The sequence below is a fragment of the Archocentrus centrarchus genome, chromosome 22 (genome assembly GCF_007364275.1).
Source record: "Archocentrus centrarchus isolate MPI-CPG fArcCen1 chromosome 22, fArcCen1, whole genome shotgun sequence".
NCBI lineage: Eukaryota > Metazoa > Chordata > Actinopteri > Cichliformes > Cichlidae > Archocentrus > Archocentrus centrarchus.
Window position 1 is genome coordinate 21,605,372 of NC_044367.1, and position 19,015 is coordinate 21,624,386.

Below are 19,015 nucleotides of genomic sequence, written 5' to 3' on the forward strand. Positions count from 1 at the left end.
GAAGAAACAGAACACTGATAAGATCTGTGATGGTTCTAATTAATTTTCTTATGACTGTGACACTGAACCAATTCATGTATACCTCTAGATGGCACGTTACTCCCATAATTTAGGTTATTTACATCTATGTTTTTCCTATATATCAGTATGTCTCCTGTAAAAAAGAAAATAAACATTTAAACCTAAATTAACTGTAATGGATGCTATAAACTAGGGTGATTTGTAATTTATTTCATCCAATAGTTAAGTTTTCAAGCGTCTAGTTTTATTGTATGTGTGGTGTTTATGTATAAAACTAAAAGCTAAATCCTCCGTCAAAGCGTCTGTCATGTTGGAGAATAATTACTTACTCTTTCAGGCCAAAAAAAACGGAGGGGTGGGCAGTAATAATTCAAGTTCTATGAGCGCAAAGGATGCCGAGACACCCACAGCATAAATCTACAGTGTTCTTTCGCCCTCTGCTGCTAATTTTGAGCAATTACATGCAGTTTGATTTCACACCCAGCAGTGGTGGCAGATGTCAGCTTTTACAGAAAGTGATGGGCCAGCAGCAGAATAACAAACACCTCTTTTAAAACTACACGTGTTCATACGATGCGTTATCCTTTTCTTCCGACAGGATCTTGGAAGTATCTTCCAGTTTACGAAATAACTTATAGAAGCGGAAAATAGACAAATTTTTGGAAACTCAAATTCATCTTCTTTGGATAAACTGTGCGTGCGTGGTAGAAAAGCAGGCCTGCAGGAGGATCTTTGCTCCCGGCTGACATTCAGCACCATTACGCCAGCTGCAACACTTGTAAGTGGAGTGGACAGGGGCTCGGATAATTGCAGGGTGCACTCAGTATTTTTAGCATGTTTGCCACAAGCGGGCGGAGCTAAGGAGGCTGAGATGGAGGGATGCTGCTGAAAAGCAGGTGGAGACCGCTGATGTTTACAGGATGCCCTTTGCCGAGGCAGGATCAGAAGAAGCTGGATAGGAGGTTCATCATAGGGAGCAGATTTGACCGTGCGGAGGGTTTAATCTTTGTTTCGGATCGCGGAGAGGGCACATTTTGCGCTCCGCCGCACAGAGATTGACTGGCTGGGAAAGGCTCCGTCTGTGTCTGTCGCGTCGCTGGAGATTGCGACGATGTGATGCTCCATCTTTGGGACGACGGCCGAAGCCTTTTTCCCTGAAACCTGATATTATGCAGGAAACGAGGGTTGGTGGACGGATTAAAGGGGAACAAAGCACCGGTTTAGAAAACGTTTTGCGAACTGGCAGGTCAGTGCATGTTTACGCGATGTAATACCGCATTAAATTAAAGCCAGTCCACTGGGTTTAGACAGTTGTAATGACTGTTGTGCACTGCAGCAGCAATCAGCAGTATTTTTTCTTTTTGTAGTGTTAAAATCTGAACCTGAGCTGTTTGTGTTGAGAATGAGGTGAGGGGTTTGTCTCCCAACATTCTGCTGATATGCAGGAGAAAAGTCTAGGCCTTCACTGTTTGTTACCAGGTGTGGGTCCATGTTAGTGAGCATATTAGTGTGCACTGGCTGTTTACTACTTTCAGACTCCATAGTATCCCTTTTTTTTTTTTTTTTCCAAGTAAGCTTTTACTATCAGTTGGTTAATAATGAATATCCCAGGCGTCTGTGTGCGTTAAAGCATTTGTAGGTTGTGTGATGTAGAGTGAAAAATATTGCTATGAGTAATCAGATTCTCTCAGCCCAGTAACTCTGCCAAAAATAGATTCTCTGTTAAAAGACTGTGGTGTTTTTCTGCGTGTTATGTCAGTTCCCTGAAGGGAAAATGTCTCATCTGTTGTAAAATCAGCAAGTGCACAAATATGTGTTCATGCGTGCATGCATCTCTGGACCTTTGTAATGACCCTCCCCCCACAGACTGCATCTCTCTTAAGCTCTTGTCTCAGTGCTATAATCCTCTAATTGAAACCTCTTTCCACTTTTTTCATCTATTTCCTCTCATGTTTCATACAATCCCCCCTCCCTCCATCCATCCATCCATCCTTCTCTGCACACCTCCCTCTCTGTACCTGCAGCCAACTATGGTTGACCCCTCGGAGGCTGAGGAGCAGACTAAATGTAAAGGCCCACAATTTGACACACCAGCTGTGGCCACCGAAGACCCTCGACTGCCAGAAAACACGGATAGCACGACAACAGAGGAAGATGGGGATGCTGGTTTTGAGACACCACCAACTGGCAGTTCTGAGCAGAGCCCCTGCCACACTGCATCTTCAGCAGCACCAGAGGTCACCTCTGAGGGCTCAGCACCTCAGCAACCACAGACTCAGACTGACACAGAAATGTCTCCAAAACTGCACCTGGATCTGTACAACTTTGACTCGCCAGCCGCAGAGGGCAGCCGCTACGTGTTAACAAGCCCCCGCTCTCTGGAGGCTTGTGCTCGATGTGGGGTCAAACCTGTGGAGCTGCTGCCCCGCCCGCTCTCTGACTTTGCCCGGGAGGCTCCTGGCCGCTCCATGCGTGTCGCCACAGGCTTGTTCGAAGTCTATGAGAGGGACAGGCATGCCAAACTGAGGCAGTGCAGGGAAGAGAGGGAAAGGATTGTCAGGGAGGAAAAAAGAAGGATTCTACAGGCAGCAGTCAACAGCAGCAGTGCATCTTCTGTGGATAAAACATCTTCTGGATCCACCCAGGCTTCTAAGTCGGTGCCAGTGACCTCCAGCTCCGCCATCAATGCTGGAACAGCTTCGAGAGCCACAGCATCAGGTCCAACCTCTAAAACAGGTGCAGCTCTTTTATCCAAAGCACCTCCCTCCACTCTTAGTACCTCCCCTAAATCTTTTCATGCGGGATCTACCACATCCTTAAAAACTGGCTCCACAACCTCTACACCAGCTTCCAAAACTGGATTTGTAGGATCTGCAAAGCATCCTCTGTCCTCATCCCCTGAATTAACAAAACCCATACGGCCACTTTCATCTGGCCCCCCACCAGTAGTTAGGAAATCCTCTGATGGCAAATCTTCAAACACTTTTCCTAGACCGACACCAAAACCCCCTTCCTTCCCCAGAGCCAACTCCACTTTAACTCCATCAGTGTCAAAACCTGCAGTTCAGAGCTCTGGGGTGCCTCTGAACGGTGTAACAGGAGGATCATTTTCACAGCACAATGGACATCTTGGATTTCATTCCAAGGTGCGAGGAAAAAGCCATTCGCTGGAATCTTTACAGCGAAGGATGGATCCCATCTGCTCTTCAACCTCCACTACTACAACTACGACTACATGCACCTCATCAGAGTCGGGCGCTTCCTCTTCGTACAGTTGGGATGGTGCACGAGATCACTGGGCTAGAGTCTCCAGTCCTCGAGCTCGCACTCTGGCCACTTTCAACTCCCTAATGGGCCGCAGCCTCAGCCTCGGCGATCTGAGCCACTCTCCTCAAACAACACAGAAGGTGGAGCGCATAGTGAAGGAGGTGAAGCGCCGAGGCCTGAAGGCTGTGTCCGAGCGAGACCGCAAGATTGCGGCTTTGATGCTTGCCAGATATCAAGAGGAAGACATCATGAGTCAGACTCGTTATGTGGCTCACCTTCAGTGGGATAGTGAGCGCAGAATGGAGGAGCTACGGCGAGAGCAGGAGGACAGAGAGAAGCAGCGTGCCGTGCTTCAGTGTCAGAGAGTGTGGCAGACTCAGGTGTCAATGCGTCAGCGAAGACTCAGCCAGCAGGAGCGAGCATCAGCAGCTGCCAAAATGCGACAGGCCGAGGAGAGCGAGGAGCGATGGAGGGAGCTTGCAGAACAGCAAGAGCGAAATCGCCTGCTGAAGTTACAGCAGGCAGCGCGAGAAGAGAAGCACAAGAAGGCTCTTCAGGAGCAGAACCTGAAGGCCCTGGAGGAAGAAAGGGCTGCCATGCTGGAGCAGGAGAGGCTGCTGCTGAATGAGAAGCTCACCATGGCTGAGCTGAAGAGGCAAGAGAGAGAGCACCAAGCCCAGGAGGAGAGACGAGGTCTGAACAAAGCAGAGAAGAGACGTCATGCCGCCCTGATACAGGAAATCGCCCGCAGAGAGCAGGAGGAGAGGGATGAGGCCAAGAGGGCAGCAGAGGAGAAGCTCAGCCGTTCCCTTGAAAACTACGAACAGATAGTTGAACGTCGAGGGAAGGAGCTGAGAGAGAAGGCCAAGCGCGAGGAGAAGCAGATCCAGAAAGCACGCAAGGCAGCAGAGAAGCGCGAGAGGCAACAGCAGCAGCTGCTGGAAGCTCGTGTGAAGGAAGCAGAAAAACGAGCCCAGCAGGCAGCTTTGGTGGCCGAGGAGAGGGCCAAGGAGAAAGCTCAGCGGGCAGTCCAGAGCCGACAGGAGAAGGAGAGACTCCAGAAGCTCAACAGGCAGCGTGTCGAGGAGGAGGAGAAGCAGAGGCGCCTGGAGCTGCTCCAGTCCATTGAGAGGAAGCTGGAGAAGAGTGAGCAGATCTTCAAAGAGAAGAAGGCAGTGTTAGAGAGCGCCCGATCCGTGGCTAGAGCCTCTTTTCACGTGCGAGACAAAGTACGGGAGGAGACCAACATGCGTACTTTTGATAAAATGGCTCTGGAAGCTCAGCTCAAAGCCAGTCTCGATGAGAAATAACCATAGCTTTGTTGTGGACTCCTTACTTCTGGTCATGTGCTTGGCTCTTGCCTTCATTATGGCCCCAGTCACTCAACAGCTTTACCGTTCTACCCATAAGCACCTGCAATGTTGTTTTTTTCCTCACTTATCTTTATCCAACAGCTGGTTTTATTACATTTTTCATCATTTTTATTAGCAACACAAACAAAATAATTTTGTATCATGTATGTAATGAAACTACAAACTAACAGTCAAACCTGTGAAACACATACAGTGGACTTCATGTTAGATATGAGTCTTGAGCAGCAACAAACCCCTTCCCTCTCTTTCTCTTTGCCTTCTGCTCCATCTATGTCAGCTGCTGGACTGAAAGCTGTGCTGGAATGAAAAGAGTCATTGTTTACCAGGAAGCACAACTCCATGACAACTGCAGAGGCTTTTAAGAGCGCACTCATGTAAGAGAAAAAGAAGTATAAGAAAAAGAAAAGGCAGAACGCAAATGATTCTGGACCCTCAGGGCAAATGTGGGATCCTTTTGAACACGCACTGTGACACAGCATGGAAAAATAGCCCCGGGCTGGACACTTAACCGCTGACAATGCAGCACTGGAGGGTCGTGTGCACGAGCCCTCTGCTGATGAAGCTTCGAAGGACACCGGCTTCCGCAGCAGGGCCCGTTTTGCCTCCCTTTCAAGGGAACAAGGGGGAGGATAAGCAGCGTGCAATGCATCAGTGTCACAATTCTCCTGGTCACATTAGATTAAAGTAAACAGTGAAGCACTCCGGCCACCGATCTACTCTCACAGCTGCCTGGTGACCAATCAAGGTCAACAGGTACGGGTTTTTTGTTGCTTCTACAGTTTATACAATGCTGCTGCCCTGAAGTGCTTGCAATTAAAAAAATAAAAATAAAAAAATAAAAAAAAAAACCTTGCTCACACTGACCCTGACTCAACAGCACAGAGGGAAGTAAAAATGCATGAGTCGACATAGAAGCCAACAGCAGGTTTTAAAGGCCTTTGGCTGTGCTAATCCTACAATCTCAGATTAAAAAAAGGAGGATATGCATAGTTTTTGCTCTCAGATGTAGCTGTTACCATAGTGATAGAAATCAGGATGAGGCAGCAGGAGGTGAACCACTGAGAACGAAGAGTGCGTGGGAATTTGAGGGGGCTGTCTGTGGGAATCTGGCTCTTATGGCAGCTCATTATTTGCAGGGCGTTACAGGAAGACCACTCAGGTCAGTCTTTGATGTTAAAATCAGTGTGAGGCAGTGGGAAATTACTGCAGCGTTCCTTCTCTTCACTTATTCAGGAGTCGACCTTGATGCGGAGAGTCAGCTGCTTTACCTACACAGCAACTGCAGCCAGGAAGTAGACTGAGCTGATCATTTTAGGGAGTCACGTGTCGGATACCTAAAGCCAGAATAAACATGGCCAGCAGAGGACTGACAGGCTTATAGCTGACTGAGCCGCAGTGTTCCAAGCATGTAATCATAGGGAGGTGATGTAAGGTCGAAGGATGAGACAGCATATCTGTAGGTGCTTAGGATGCGACTCAGAAGGTGAAGTCAGCAATCTGAAATATAGTTATTTTCAAATACAGTAAATGCAGTGAGTCTAGCAATTATGAACATAAGTGCAGGTATGACTAATCTCTAAAGAAAAATTAGACCTTCCAGACCTCAGATGAAACACAGAAAACCTGATTTGACCTGCACATGTGCCAACACCTGATTTAAAGTGATGACACATTAAAAACTCAAATTAGTTGTCTGTGTGTGCCAGAGCTTATGTCAAAAACTTGGAAGGAAGAGAATCAGTGCTTAAGTCATGTGCACCGAGAACGCCCCTGGAAATTCAGGAACTCATTAAAGAGACTATTCATCCCAGGTTTGCTATTGTATTTTTTTTTTTAATTCTGCTTTTTCTTGAATATAATGGAAAAAGATGCCACACCTTGTGCTGAAAGTGCCAGAAAAATTTCCACAGCCCTCGCTGTAAGCAGTTTCATGCAGGAACTATTTAGTGTCTGCCTAACTGCATCCACCAACGCTATCATTATCCAGATCTAACAGCGAGGAGAGGCTCACATTAATGAGAGGTTGAAAGAACATAAACATAACTGAATCCCACCTCAGCTGATCAACGAGCTGCACACAGGGTGTTTTTGTCTTTTCTCATGTGGGAAGGACTTAGAGCACAAACCGAGTACCATTTATGAGTATTATATTCAAGAAAAGGCAGATATTTCAGCCAAGAGTGCATTCTTATCTCCAGCAAAGTCAATGCAGTGCCTAAAACTTACTGTACTGCAGTTTTAGATTTCTTTATTATTCTTATTTTTAAGACTAGCCTTATAGGTGCACCTCTAACTGTACTTCTGTATGTGACCCCCCCGCCCAAAAAAAAAAAAAAAAAAAATCAGTAAAACTTCTGTTTTACTGAAGACCAAAGTGTACTGCTGATACCCACATTCATCACTGTCTTATTTTTTGTGCTGCAGGTCCTGGTGGTGAACAAGAGCTGGTGATGTAACCCACAATCCTCCTGTCAGAGCTTTTCCTCCCACACTGAGCTTTATCAAAATGTAAAACAAAGTCTTTCCCGGTGGAAATGCAATCATATCAGATCTTATTTTATAGGTTTTTATTCAGTTTGTACCCGTTAACAGTGCCAACTATTGTGCTGCAAAGAAGAACCCTACCGCCTTCTTACCTGCATCAATGAAACAACATGTGCAAGGTTCAAACACAGCTTTATTAGCATCAAGGCATGGTGTTTAGTCCAATATGTTTTTTCTCATCTTCCCGTGACATGTGGGCTCCGTTTCTGTAGCATTTCTGGTGTTGAGTTATTTGACGTTTGTGCATACACTGAGTTGCATTGTCAAGAAAAGATTTTGAGATGTAGCAATAATGAAATGGTCATGGATGATATCGGACACATCTGTCAGTTCATCGTTTCCGTCAGTCCTCTAAAGTGAAGGTCTGTGCTTACAATCAAATGTGGAGAAATAAAAACACATTTTTCAAGTTGTATTTGCATCGTCTGTGCCATCTGCTTCATTTAGTGTGGAGCTTCTTTAGGAATACAGAGTGGTGAAAATGCTTACACATACATTTACACACTTAACTGGTTGTGTGAAATACAGTTTAAAATTACATATGGCATCTTATTGTTGGGAGACTTAATCATATTAAGTACAAACATGTAAGTATTAGCAGAAATGTGTAATTCAAATTTTAACAGTGAGTTTAATTTATATTTAGCATCATATTTCTTTTGTATTTTTACAACATTTTTATACAGCAAGGTATTTTAATCCCAAGTGGTTCCCAACCCAGTGGCCGGGCTCCTCCAGAGGGTTGCAAAATCAATCTGTCAGGTTTCTGCTACATTTGGTTTTCAATTCTGAGCCTTAAACTGAGCGATGTCAGAGAATTATTTCTCTTTGAAATGTGAGGATAATCAGGTCATTGTCCCATTTTTTTTTCCCTCCCATGTGGCACACAGATACATTGCATCACGTGTGGTTTAACAAGGGTGCTACCTTACCATAGTGTGCACGAAGCAGGACACAGGACAATTACACACTCCCAGTGGATTCACCTGAGTATCACTTGCAGCTGCTCTCACATCAGTGCAAACTGCTACAATCGGCAATCATCCAGACTTTGTGATAGGGGGCTGGCAGGTTAAAGACCATTTAATGTCTGTTGTGTGTTAAACATTTTTGTTCTCACAGCCACCTCCACTAAAGAAAGGTTTAGGGCTGTAGTGAATGTGTGAAAATGACCTATTTTACCTACAGTTTAAACACGTTTTCTACAAGAGGCCACAAACCAAAGACACGGAACCACTGGTTAAGATTTTGACAGTAAACTTTAAAAAAAAAAAACTCTTTTCTGTTGTTCATTTTTCAGCATGAAAAGTAACTAGTCTCTAGTTGATTACATAAAGTGGTCCGAGTTTAGCTCTAGGATATTCGCATATGGCTAAATCAGATCTGAAGTTTTCTTATGGTTGTTTTTTTAACCTCCAGGAACTGATGAACATCAGGAACTAAAGCTCAGCAGCTATCAGGATATTTCCACTGCAAGAATCTGGAAAATAAAGCTATTCACACATTCACTACTTCCTTTTTCTTTTTGACTCAACACTGTCAGCCATGTAGCCATCGTTTTCACATTTATAAAGTCAAGACTGTTAGAAGAAACTACTGTACAGACCACGGGCTACTGCTGCTGTTTAATTTCTGATGACACTATTTGGTGAAAAAACTGATACAATCAACATTACCTAGTAAATAATGATTTCGGACAAAAATGAAGCCTGCTTTTTAAACTAAGGAAAAGAATAAAATAACATTATTCCTAACAGTTACATGGAGGTTGTGCTAAAAATGAACAGTAACCGCAAAAAAGAAGTAGCTGCAGTGGAAACAGGAGTTTAGTTCCCGGTTCATCTCCTCTGGCCCTACTGTTCCCAGAACTGTTAACTGAAGAAAAACAACAAAGCCATCAGACCATGAGGGAACACAGGAACAGTGCTCTTACATACTAACAAAATTCTGTCATGGCTTTAGATAACACAGATTTCTGTGCACATTCATTTACAATGTTTTAAAGGTGAGTTTGGTAACAGCATCTCTGGGTGACTCTCTGTGAGACGGAGGTAAAGCTAAGGACCATTTCTCTTCTTTTACCTCGCTCTGTCTCCTCTCAGACGTCTGTTATGTTCGTGGAATCCTTGCGAGCCATGATCTTGTACACGCTCTCTCTGAAGCTGCTGTCAGAGGTCAGGCGTCGGGCCGTCTCCCTCAGCTCCTCTATGCTGCCGCCGTCAGTGCTGGCTACAGCAAAAGACTTGGAGTGTTTCACTGCAGAGAGGCAACAAAATGTGGAAAATTTATGGTTTTAACTATTTGTTGAGGAAAAAAAAAATCATTTTCACATGTATCAGCTTCTCAAATGTGACATGTTGCTTTTCTTTGTTTTTATAATATTGTTAAGCAAAGATCTTGGACTGCTAACCGAGGCTCTGAAAAACGTATTCACTGAATAATTACTCAGCCTCTATGGCAAAACCTCAAATTATTTTTTTTTAATTATTTATCGGTCTGCAGCTGCAACTGGTCCAACTACCAATGCTTTCAATTATTCTTACTCCTTCTTGTCAAGTACAATACATTAGAACAATTTATACAACACAGAGGTGCTTTTCTTGTGCATAAATCATAAATTAATGACACATAGTTTTGCATTAATAGATATAATTCTGTCATCCACAATAAAACAAATAGAAATGGAGTAAAATGGCATCAAGCATATGAATACCTGAGAAAGAAACACTGTGGCACTTGAAAGCAGACTTTGGAAGCATGTTTCTCACATTTATCATTGTGCTATGATCATTTCATGATAGACTTACACCAGTGGCGCTTGGAAGCTCGCCTCTGGATTCGGCAGCTCTTGATTCTGCGAGCAGCAGCTTTGTGAAGATACACTGCATTCTTCATTATGGCTGGGAGCTTCGCCTCAATCTCCGCTGCACAGATACACTCCTCAAAGAACCCTGGATACATGAAATGTAAAAAACATAACCAGTTCCTGTAGAGATGGAGAAAAATCTATTACATCTTTATCTACTCAATTACTTAATAAGAAAGGACACATCCATCATCCTGATTCCTATTTAGCTGGTGAAAATATAAAGTCACACATGTGAAAAGTGCTAGATTAGGTCAGGCAATAACACGACTCCCACTTGTTCCAAATGTGCATGATCTACTGCCACAGTCAGATTTCTCCAATCACCCACTTGACCGTTTGAATTTTTCAGTGCACTTAATGCATTACATATCGACCAGGTAACTGCATCCAAACAGACGGCACCAGTGAATGCACTCACTCCTCAGCTGCGTGACGTCTCCCTTCATCTTCTCATCTCTCTCTTTGGTTCGCTCCACCGAGTTCAGGCTTTTCTCCAAGTTCTGCAGAGCCTCTTCGGCCTCCTTCAGCCTCTTCTCCAGCTCCATCCGAGACTCTATCTCTGCCTGGACAGAATGGGAACAGAAAGCAAACTTTATTTAAGACCTACAGATCGAAATACCTTAAAGAAATTATTGGTCCATGTTATCGTGATGAGTTGCTGATGTGTCTTTGGTCTGTTTGTCTAAAATGTGAGTTTGAAAATTGAATTTAAACAGAATAAATATTGACTAACAGCTTTTGTCCAAAAACATCTCTGTAAAACTCAATTATGGATACCTCTAGAGTATTAGGCTATCCCACATGAGGGCACTCTGCATCTGAAACTGCTCGTCTGCACTTTTCAAATAATCTACTTCAACTGAGGCCTGAAAAAAAAGACAGGCAGAGGAAGTTGTCTGCAAGCAGGTGATGCAGCAGAGCAGACAGGAAACAGGGGAGTGAGCATGTGTATCTTCAAGAGACTAATGCATGCAAATTTTTCTGTGATTGATGACTTAAGTCTTTGGCAGCCTGTCAGACTAAACTGATTGTTTGGCCAACTGATCCAGACTAACTAACTGTACTAGTTCTGATCCATACTCAGCCAGATGCTGTTATATTTTTCCAGCAGCTTGTGCTGCAGGGTTTGAACTGTCACACATCAACACACGCACACACTCAACCTCATTTGAATTTGGAGAACTTGTGATTTGATCAGCCCGTGAGGACAAAACAATTTAAAGACTAAAGTCTGAGTGCGGATTAAAGCAGTGATCTTTGAAAAGGTGTTTCATTTACATGCGGACTGAGAGCCACTGAGTCACACTGTGTTACCTTGAGCTCAGCCTCAGTCTGCTGCTTGTCCACACTGAGCTGAGAGAGCGAATGCTGCAGCGTCCGGGCCTGAGACGAGTAGTACTCCCTCTCCTGCTGCAGGACCGAAGCCAGCTGCTCATTCTCGTGGAGCCTGAATAAAAAGAAACCATATTTAATATTAAACACAAATGCACACACAAAACCTGTCTAACGTAAACAAACAAAACTATTTTTAAGACTTCTGTAAGATTGAAATGATGCTGGTTTGGTTTTCAAACATCAGTGCCTGTGTGGCAGATGCAGCTGTCAGTTTTCTTATTGTCATGAAGCTCACTGAGCTCTACAGGAGACGCATGAATGCACACTTCAGGTCACTGTTTGTTTTGTTTCCCTTTGGGTAAAATAATTTCATCTGCTTTTGAATTAACTGAAGTCCTGAATGTCAGATAAAACTGAGAAAATATATACATTCATCATGATATGATTATGAAAAGTGGAAGAAACTAACTGAAAGGAATCACATAATAAAACGTCAAACTTATGTCAACAGGGTTTCAAAATAAATTGTATAAATTTGTGATCTGAGTGAAGAAAAAAAAACTGAAATCAAAGTGATTGTTATGAAACCTCTCTGGAATAAATTCTCCCCAATCTTACCTTTTTGTTTGCTTGGCTTCATTTCCTCCTCCATAGCAAAAAGAATCAGATGCACAAAGTAAAAGACACACCAAAAACATACATGACCATCATAAAGGGATGGACATGTTCAGCACCAATAGGCTGTGGCATTTTAATGATGCTCAGTTGGTGCCAAGAGGCCCAAAGTGTGCCACATCATTACACCACCAGCAGCCGCCTGAACTGTTGATACAAGGCAGTATGGATCCACTCTTTCATGGTTTTTGTTTGTTTTATTACGCCAAATTCTGACTCTACCATCCAAATGTCGCAGCAGAAATCAAGACTCATCAGACTAAATCCATCCATTCCGCTCATCCTGTTCAGGGTCGCGGGGGGGCTGGAGCCTATCCCAGCTGTCATAGGGCAAGAGGCAGGGTACACCCTGAACAGGTCTCCAGCCTGTCGCAGGGCCAACACAGAGAGACAAACAACCTTTCACCCTCACATTCACGCTCTCATTCACACCTATGGGCAATTTAGTGTAGCCAATTAACCTAACCCCAGTAAGTGCATGTCTTTGGAATGTGGGAGGAAACTGGAGTACTCGGAGGAAACCCACGCAAGCACGGGGAGAACATGCAAGAGACCTGGGCCAAGGTAGAATCGAACCCAGGCCTTCCAGATGGTATTCTAACTGTGAGGCAGCAGTGATAACCACTGCACCACCGTGCTGCCCATCAGACCAAATCATGTAGTGAAAGCCAGTACAAATTATGGCCTAAGTGCCCTGTTCTTGGTTGGCAGGAGTGGCACCGACGTGTTGTGCATTCAAAACAGCTGCTCACTAGGCATTTTCTCTTTTTTAGACCAATGTCTGTAAACCCTAGAGATGGCTGTGCAGGAGAATCACAGCAGATCAGCAGGTTCTGAAATGCTGGCACCAACAACCATGCTGCCTTTAAAGTCAATGTTTGTCAATGTTTTGAGACCCCTTTATGAGCGTTTTGGCTTTTAAATCTCACCAACAGAATTCTCTGTACTATACCTTTAATGTGGTAGGTTTATGGTGCTGAGAGAAATGGCTGTGTAAAGGCAAAGCATATGGAAAAGGCGATGTTACAAGTCATATGTTTTAGCATTTTATAACTGAACATTAGTGCTGCACAGTCAATAACAGCTGCCTGTAATACTCCACTTACTGCCGCCAATCAATCCACTGCTTCTTTTAGGATCAATATACATTTCCACTAAGAGTTACATCCTGTGTTACATTATTATGGAAGTTCCCTGAAAATGTCAGACTGTTTCTTTTTTTGTTTTTTGTTTTTTAAATGAAGTCACTGTAACATGCAGTATAATTCCTCAGCTGAACATCAAATCAGAACATGGCCGTACTGCGTGTAGCCTCTAAAAAGAATTTAAAAAATAAAAGTCCCAAAATATTCCTTTTTTTGGGGGGGGGGGGGGCACAGCAGCTTTTATCAACAGTGGAGAGTGACAGGAAATTAGGAGGAGAGAGCGACGGGGGAAGACAGGCGGGAAATGGCAACAGGCCGGGACTCAAACCTGCACCGCCCGCACCGCTACGCAGCATATGTATGTGGTCGCCTGCTCAACCTCTGAGCCACCCCGGCGCCAAAATCCCAAAAATATTCCTTGCTGACTGGTTTGTTCTTGAGGTTTCACTCACTTCTCTTCAGTCTGCTGCTTCTCCTTCAGCAGGATCTTCATTTGCTCCTCAATGTGATGCAGATCCTGCAGCAGGTCACCGTCCTCAGACTCCCTGCGGGCCGACTCTGAACTCTCCTCCTCTGCCTCCTCCGCCTCCTCCTGCTCCTTTACCCCCAGCAGTTGCAGCGTCCGCTGTTTCTCCTGAGAGAGCTCCTGAACAAAAATAAAAACAGGTGAGAGTCGGATTTTGCTTAATCTCAATAATTTAAAAGATTAAAAAGAAGTTGATAAAACTACTGCCACATATTTCACGTACAATTTAAAAATATCTCTTGTCTAATCTTTGATATTAATTTCCCCCAAAAACATTCTTTTAAATGTAAAACTTAGAGGCAGACTGTCAAACCAGTTCTCTACTGGAACCATTGACCAGTTTCTGATGGTAATCCCTTGATTAATGTGCAATTTTATTACATAATTGAACCTTAACAGATCTTGCGTAACTTACCATGTTACATCAGTCATTGTAAGATTACATGATCTAAAATCATGCAGTCTGTTCATCTCATCAATAGGTCTTTCATGATACCATGAGTATCATGAGTTAATAGAGTCCGGCCACACAAAGAGATTTTTCTATAAATACCTCAATGGATTTCTGTAGAGTAATCGTTAAGCTGCTCAGCTCTTCTTTTTCACGCTCAACACCTTTCAGCGACTGAGCTGTGCCATCCAGGTCTCTGCAGTCAGCGCAAAACAGAAAACACACACACACAGGGGGGAAAAAAGTTAATTCAATTCACATCATCAGCACCAGTGAATGTTAGCAGAAAACGAATGAAGCCGAGTGTGTACAGTTTGATCTGGTCCTGCTCTGCCTTTAGCTCCATCACAACTTCTTCGAACTTCTGCTTCTCCTCCTCCAGGATCTGGTTCAGACGCTCCAGCTCCTGCACCGACACAAACCAGTTTCAGTGAAGTGAATAACTGCATATCAATGAAGCTGGGTAGCATATGATCTGTAGCTTTCATTTTATCACCCAACAACAAATATCAAATGATTTTCTTTTATTTAAAAAAATCTCTTAATCCTCAAAGTTTCACCTCTCTCTGAGCTCTTTGATGACTAAGCTCTTCAGTCTCTTCCATCAGTTTATCTGGAAGAAAAAATATATATTGCTGATAGCCTGCCTCTACTTGTTGGCCCTTTGAAAAGCTCTTTTATTCAGATGACCTTTCTCCTGTTTACCCAGGTATTCTTGCTTCTCTTTGGCTAGCTGCAAGCCCTGAGCCTCCAGACTCTCGATCATGGCCTCCCCCAGCTGGGCGTTTTTCCATGTGCTGTTGGTCAGATGCAGTGATTTGAGAAAATCAGAGGATTATCAGTAAAATTAAAACATTCAAATATCTTTTTTAAAAAAGCTGCAGGTAACAAAGGAAGCATGTTCTCCTAAGCCAAACCCTTTCAAACCTTTAAAAGGGCAGTGGAAACTTGTATCTAAAATAATAATTCCTTCAAAAGCAAATAGGTTACGCACACTTTCCCCGACTCCTGGAGCATCTCCATCCACTGGACCTGCTCCTCCTGAGACTCAGCAGCCAGCACTATGGTGCCCTGGGGCCGGACACAATATGTTTTACACGTTAGCATCTAATCAATGATTGTTTCATGCTGTAAAATGAATTTTGGCTGCGATTGTGATGGTTGTGAGCCACTATCCAGTGTCCAATCAACTATCTGTCCCCGTTTTTTGTTAGCCACTTGGGGAGAGTAGGAAACAAAACTGTGAAGGTGTGACAGGATCACGGGCTTACAGTGAAATCTTCAAGGTTGATAATGATGGCAAAGGGCATCCCCAAGTCCTCATTTGCTGACACCACACATCCTCCCAGAGGAATCACTCCCTGAGACAGGAACAGATTTTGTTTTTTTTTTGTTTTTTTAACTTTGAGCATTCAAATCTAAAATAAAAACATTAGAAGACAAGCACAAATCTTCTACCTTTTGCTCATTTTCCCTACTGGGTACCAGAGATGCTGCAGCTGCTCACCTTTGGGTGGATGTTGAAGTACCTGTTGGTCTCAAAGCTTCTCTTCTCACTTTCTGCATAGTAGAGCAAGAAGCTGTCTTTGATGATGAAGAATCTTCGTACCGAGGAAGACAATCAAAGCAGCAGTGAGTCAGTTCTGTGAGGCTGAAAGAACTAACGTCTGGCAGTGCCATTTTCTTTATTGCTGCTGCATTAAATAATGAGAGGTCATCTGTGTCATTTTAGATACGTGTACATACACAGAGAAATGGGTAGTAAGACAGACAGAAAAATTTTTATTAAAACATTTTAAAATGAAGATTATAGTCCCAGTGGTGTGACATTTATTGGAGATATACTAATTATAATTTTAATGATTATAAAATCTATTAAGCAATTTTATACCAGTTTTCTTTTAAATATTGTGATATTGGCTTCAGACGTCCAGTTTTTGTAGCAGCATAAACTCATTTGTTCGTCTATTAATCAGTAGTGTCAAATGTCCCATTCAAAGTTTCCTTTTTGATGACGCCACCACCTCTGGTCCAGTAATTACACTCACTGGACTCATGAAGCATCTTCTTAAAATGAGGTTGTTTGCTTCACTGAATCATTGCACGAATTTAAATTTGACACATATAAAAGATCCACAGTAAAATTAGTAAGTAGTCCATATACAGTGCTGTGCAAAAGTCTTGAGCCACTCCTTTCTTTATATTTTTCTAGAAAATGAGAAATAGGCGGTAATTAGTCTTCACCACCTCCACTGTGTTTTACAGATGGCTGTACACATTCACTTTTGCACCTCTCCTGACCACCTCTGTACATATCGACAAAAATTTGAACCAAAAATTTCAAATGTGGATTCATCCCTCTATCAGATTGGTTGCCACTGATTTTCAGTCCAGTTCTTGTGTAATCTGGCATCCCTCTGCCTGTTTCCCTTCCTTAAGAATGGCTTCTTGGCAGCCACCCTTCCACTGAGACCATTTCTGATGAGGCTTCAGTGAACAGTAGATGGATCGACCGAAGGGTCTGATGCATCTCTCAGGTCCTGCGTCAGGTCTTTACAGATTTTCTTATTTCTTAAGGATATGACTTTCAGATACTGCTCATCTGATGGAGATAGTGTTTTAAGCCGGCCACTTCTTTTGTCCTCCTTCACACTGCACACCATATCACAGCTTTTCAGCTAGCAGCTCTTTGGGAATCACCTTGTTGCTGCAAAAATCCTGTTTAATGCCTGTCAAACTGTCTTATCTTTGGCATTTTTTTTATAGACTGAACTAAAGAAATGGGAACAAATAATGTTTTTGTGGCAGCTAGGAACAAGGTGCTTAAGGATACCATTTTAAACTGGTTCTTTGCAAAGTTGTCTGTTATGTATAAATTTTAATATCTGAATGATTCATAGGTCAGTCTGAAATGGTTTAACAAACAAACATTTCATCACATCATAGAAAAGTACAAGAAAATCTGACTCCTTGGAAGCAAAATGCAAAGAAATGAGGAATGGCTCAACATGTTTGCACAGTACTGCATTAGTTTAGGGAGCAGCTTTGTGATTTAGTATGGCATTCAGTGGAGTTGAGGGACTAATAAGAGACAGATTTATTTTAGAAAATAGTCAAAACTGGTGAATCAAATGTTAATGTTTCCAACTTTTAGTTCCTAGTGTGAGTACATCTTACATTTCCAACAATACAAGACGTTCCTGTTTTTAGAAAACTCTTCCAACATGTTTCAACATGGACTGTTGATGTATAGTGCTCATCCTGAATTTAGCCATAAAAGAAGCTGTGAAATATCCTGGACCATTAAGACTTTATGTATATTTCATCCCACTGGTTGGGAGATTTGTATCAAACAGCTGGTAACAACAATAATACCTACTAAACCTAATTTGGCACAGAAATCCAAAGGAGAATTTATTTAAAACTGCGGTGACCTTTATGACACAAGCAGCTGGGATAGGTCACAAAGAGTGTGCTGCAAATGGATTCTCTGGATCCACTGTATATTGTCGTTTTAACTGTTATGTAAACTAAGAGCATTACTATGACTCAAGGTATCAATCCAGGCACTTTAACCAAATCTAAACTGCTCTCAGGATATACTGAAAATGTGTGTGTGTGGATAAGTATTTCCTGTTATTATATAAAGCAATCCTCTGATAGAAGACATGTCAGCAGTTTAGTTACAAAATCCCATGGATCTCCCCTGGGCTAAAAAAAAAAAAAAAATTAAGCTTTATCAATAAAAGTTAATAAAAGATCATAAATAAAAGAATGATTTTCAGTAGTTTGTGGTAATTTAAAGGGAAAATCAATGCAGATATTTTTAGCTGTAACGCAAATTTAAAAAGTTAAATTTACCCTCAGTACATAAGAATTTTTATTTTATAGCTGAAATAGCCAATAAATGCTTTATTTATTTGTAGAATATAATCTAGCTGATTAAAACTTTTAGTTCAGCCTTTAATACTTGCTTACAGAAAATTATATTTTCTAAACATGATCATTTTGTTGCTGTCAATGGCCGGCCCGTAAACTAAAGAAAAAGCTGAGGCATCAACAGAGAGAGAAAAAAAAAAAAAAAAAGTCACACCTCACCCTCACCTGCGGGACCACTTGGCTGATGGTCGTCCGAATGGCCTCTTCCACAGCACGCCATGCAGCTGCACTTTGGTGCTGATGTCCAGCAATTCCGAGTCTGACTGCTCCATGGATGACCAGGGAGAGAACAGAGAGTTCCTGGATGAAGACGAGAACATCCTCTGTGGCTTCCCTCACTCTGGGAGGCGGAGCAAAAATGATCAATTAAACAAAAAAATAAATAAATAAAGCACAATGCAATCAGTCAATAACAATTAGACCAACAACACCCGATAAACACACATGCACAAGCACAGAGGTGCTGCAGGCGTAGCTTCGATACAAAGCAGGAAAAGCAGCAAACAAATTCCAATAACTCAGCAGGCCGGAACGATGCAGCTGCCAATATGATCATCAGCTGGAGGGAGACTGACTGCACAGCAATGATGAAAACAGGATGACAGAGAGGGCGGAGGATGAGGAGGGATACTGGGAGGCAATAGGGGGAGGGAGAGAAGCTTTAGGAATGAGTTGCTAAATCTGAAGCCGGTCAATATATTCCAGCCAGTAAAAGCCGTTATTCAGATTACAGTACTCGCCGAGAGCAGCAGTTTCCAGCTATTGGCAGGTATGAACTCTCCGGTCTCTCCATCTGTCACCCCAGCAGTGAATCAGGAGGAAAGCCTTGGCAGAGGCATGGCCGCACAACTTTCTAGTAAAGAGGCTGGA

The 19,015-nt window shown here is 42.9% G+C and overlaps 2 protein-coding genes across 3 annotated transcripts; one reads left to right on the forward strand and one right to left on the reverse strand.

Annotated features, from left to right (window-relative positions):
- Window positions 1-846: 846 nt before the first annotated feature.
- Window positions 847-7,626, forward strand: ccdc177 (coiled-coil domain containing 177). Its single transcript, XM_030718257.1, has 3 exons — window positions 847-1,267; window positions 2,046-5,414; window positions 7,086-7,626. The coding sequence occupies exon 2, from the start codon at window positions 2,052-2,054 to the stop codon at window positions 4,596-4,598; it is 2,547 nt and encodes an 848-aa protein (XP_030574117.1). The 5' UTR covers window positions 847-1,267; window positions 2,046-2,051; the 3' UTR covers window positions 4,599-5,414; window positions 7,086-7,626.
- On the reverse strand, window positions 7,579-18,703 carry plekhd1 (pleckstrin homology domain containing, family D (with coiled-coil domains) member 1). 2 transcript variants are annotated; one of them, XM_030718258.1, is made up of 14 exons: window positions 18,590-18,703; window positions 18,311-18,485; window positions 15,714-15,807; window positions 15,478-15,567; window positions 15,201-15,277; window positions 14,912-15,003; window positions 14,767-14,819; window positions 14,518-14,612; window positions 14,309-14,402; window positions 13,682-13,875; window positions 11,389-11,521; window positions 10,493-10,637; window positions 10,013-10,156; window positions 7,579-9,461 (listed from the first exon to the last, which is right to left on the reverse strand). In XM_030718258.1, the coding sequence occupies exons 2-14, from the start codon at window positions 18,463-18,465 to the stop codon at window positions 9,304-9,306; spliced, it is 1,524 nt and encodes a 507-aa protein (XP_030574118.1). In that variant the 5' UTR covers window positions 18,466-18,485; window positions 18,590-18,703; the 3' UTR covers window positions 7,579-9,303. The 2 variants fall into 2 exon arrangements, with proteins under 2 accessions (XP_030574118.1, XP_030574119.1); XM_030718259.1 differs by lacking the exon at window positions 18,590-18,703 and having other exon boundaries at window positions 18,305-18,443.
- Between the last annotated feature and the right edge of the window lie 312 nt (window positions 18,704-19,015).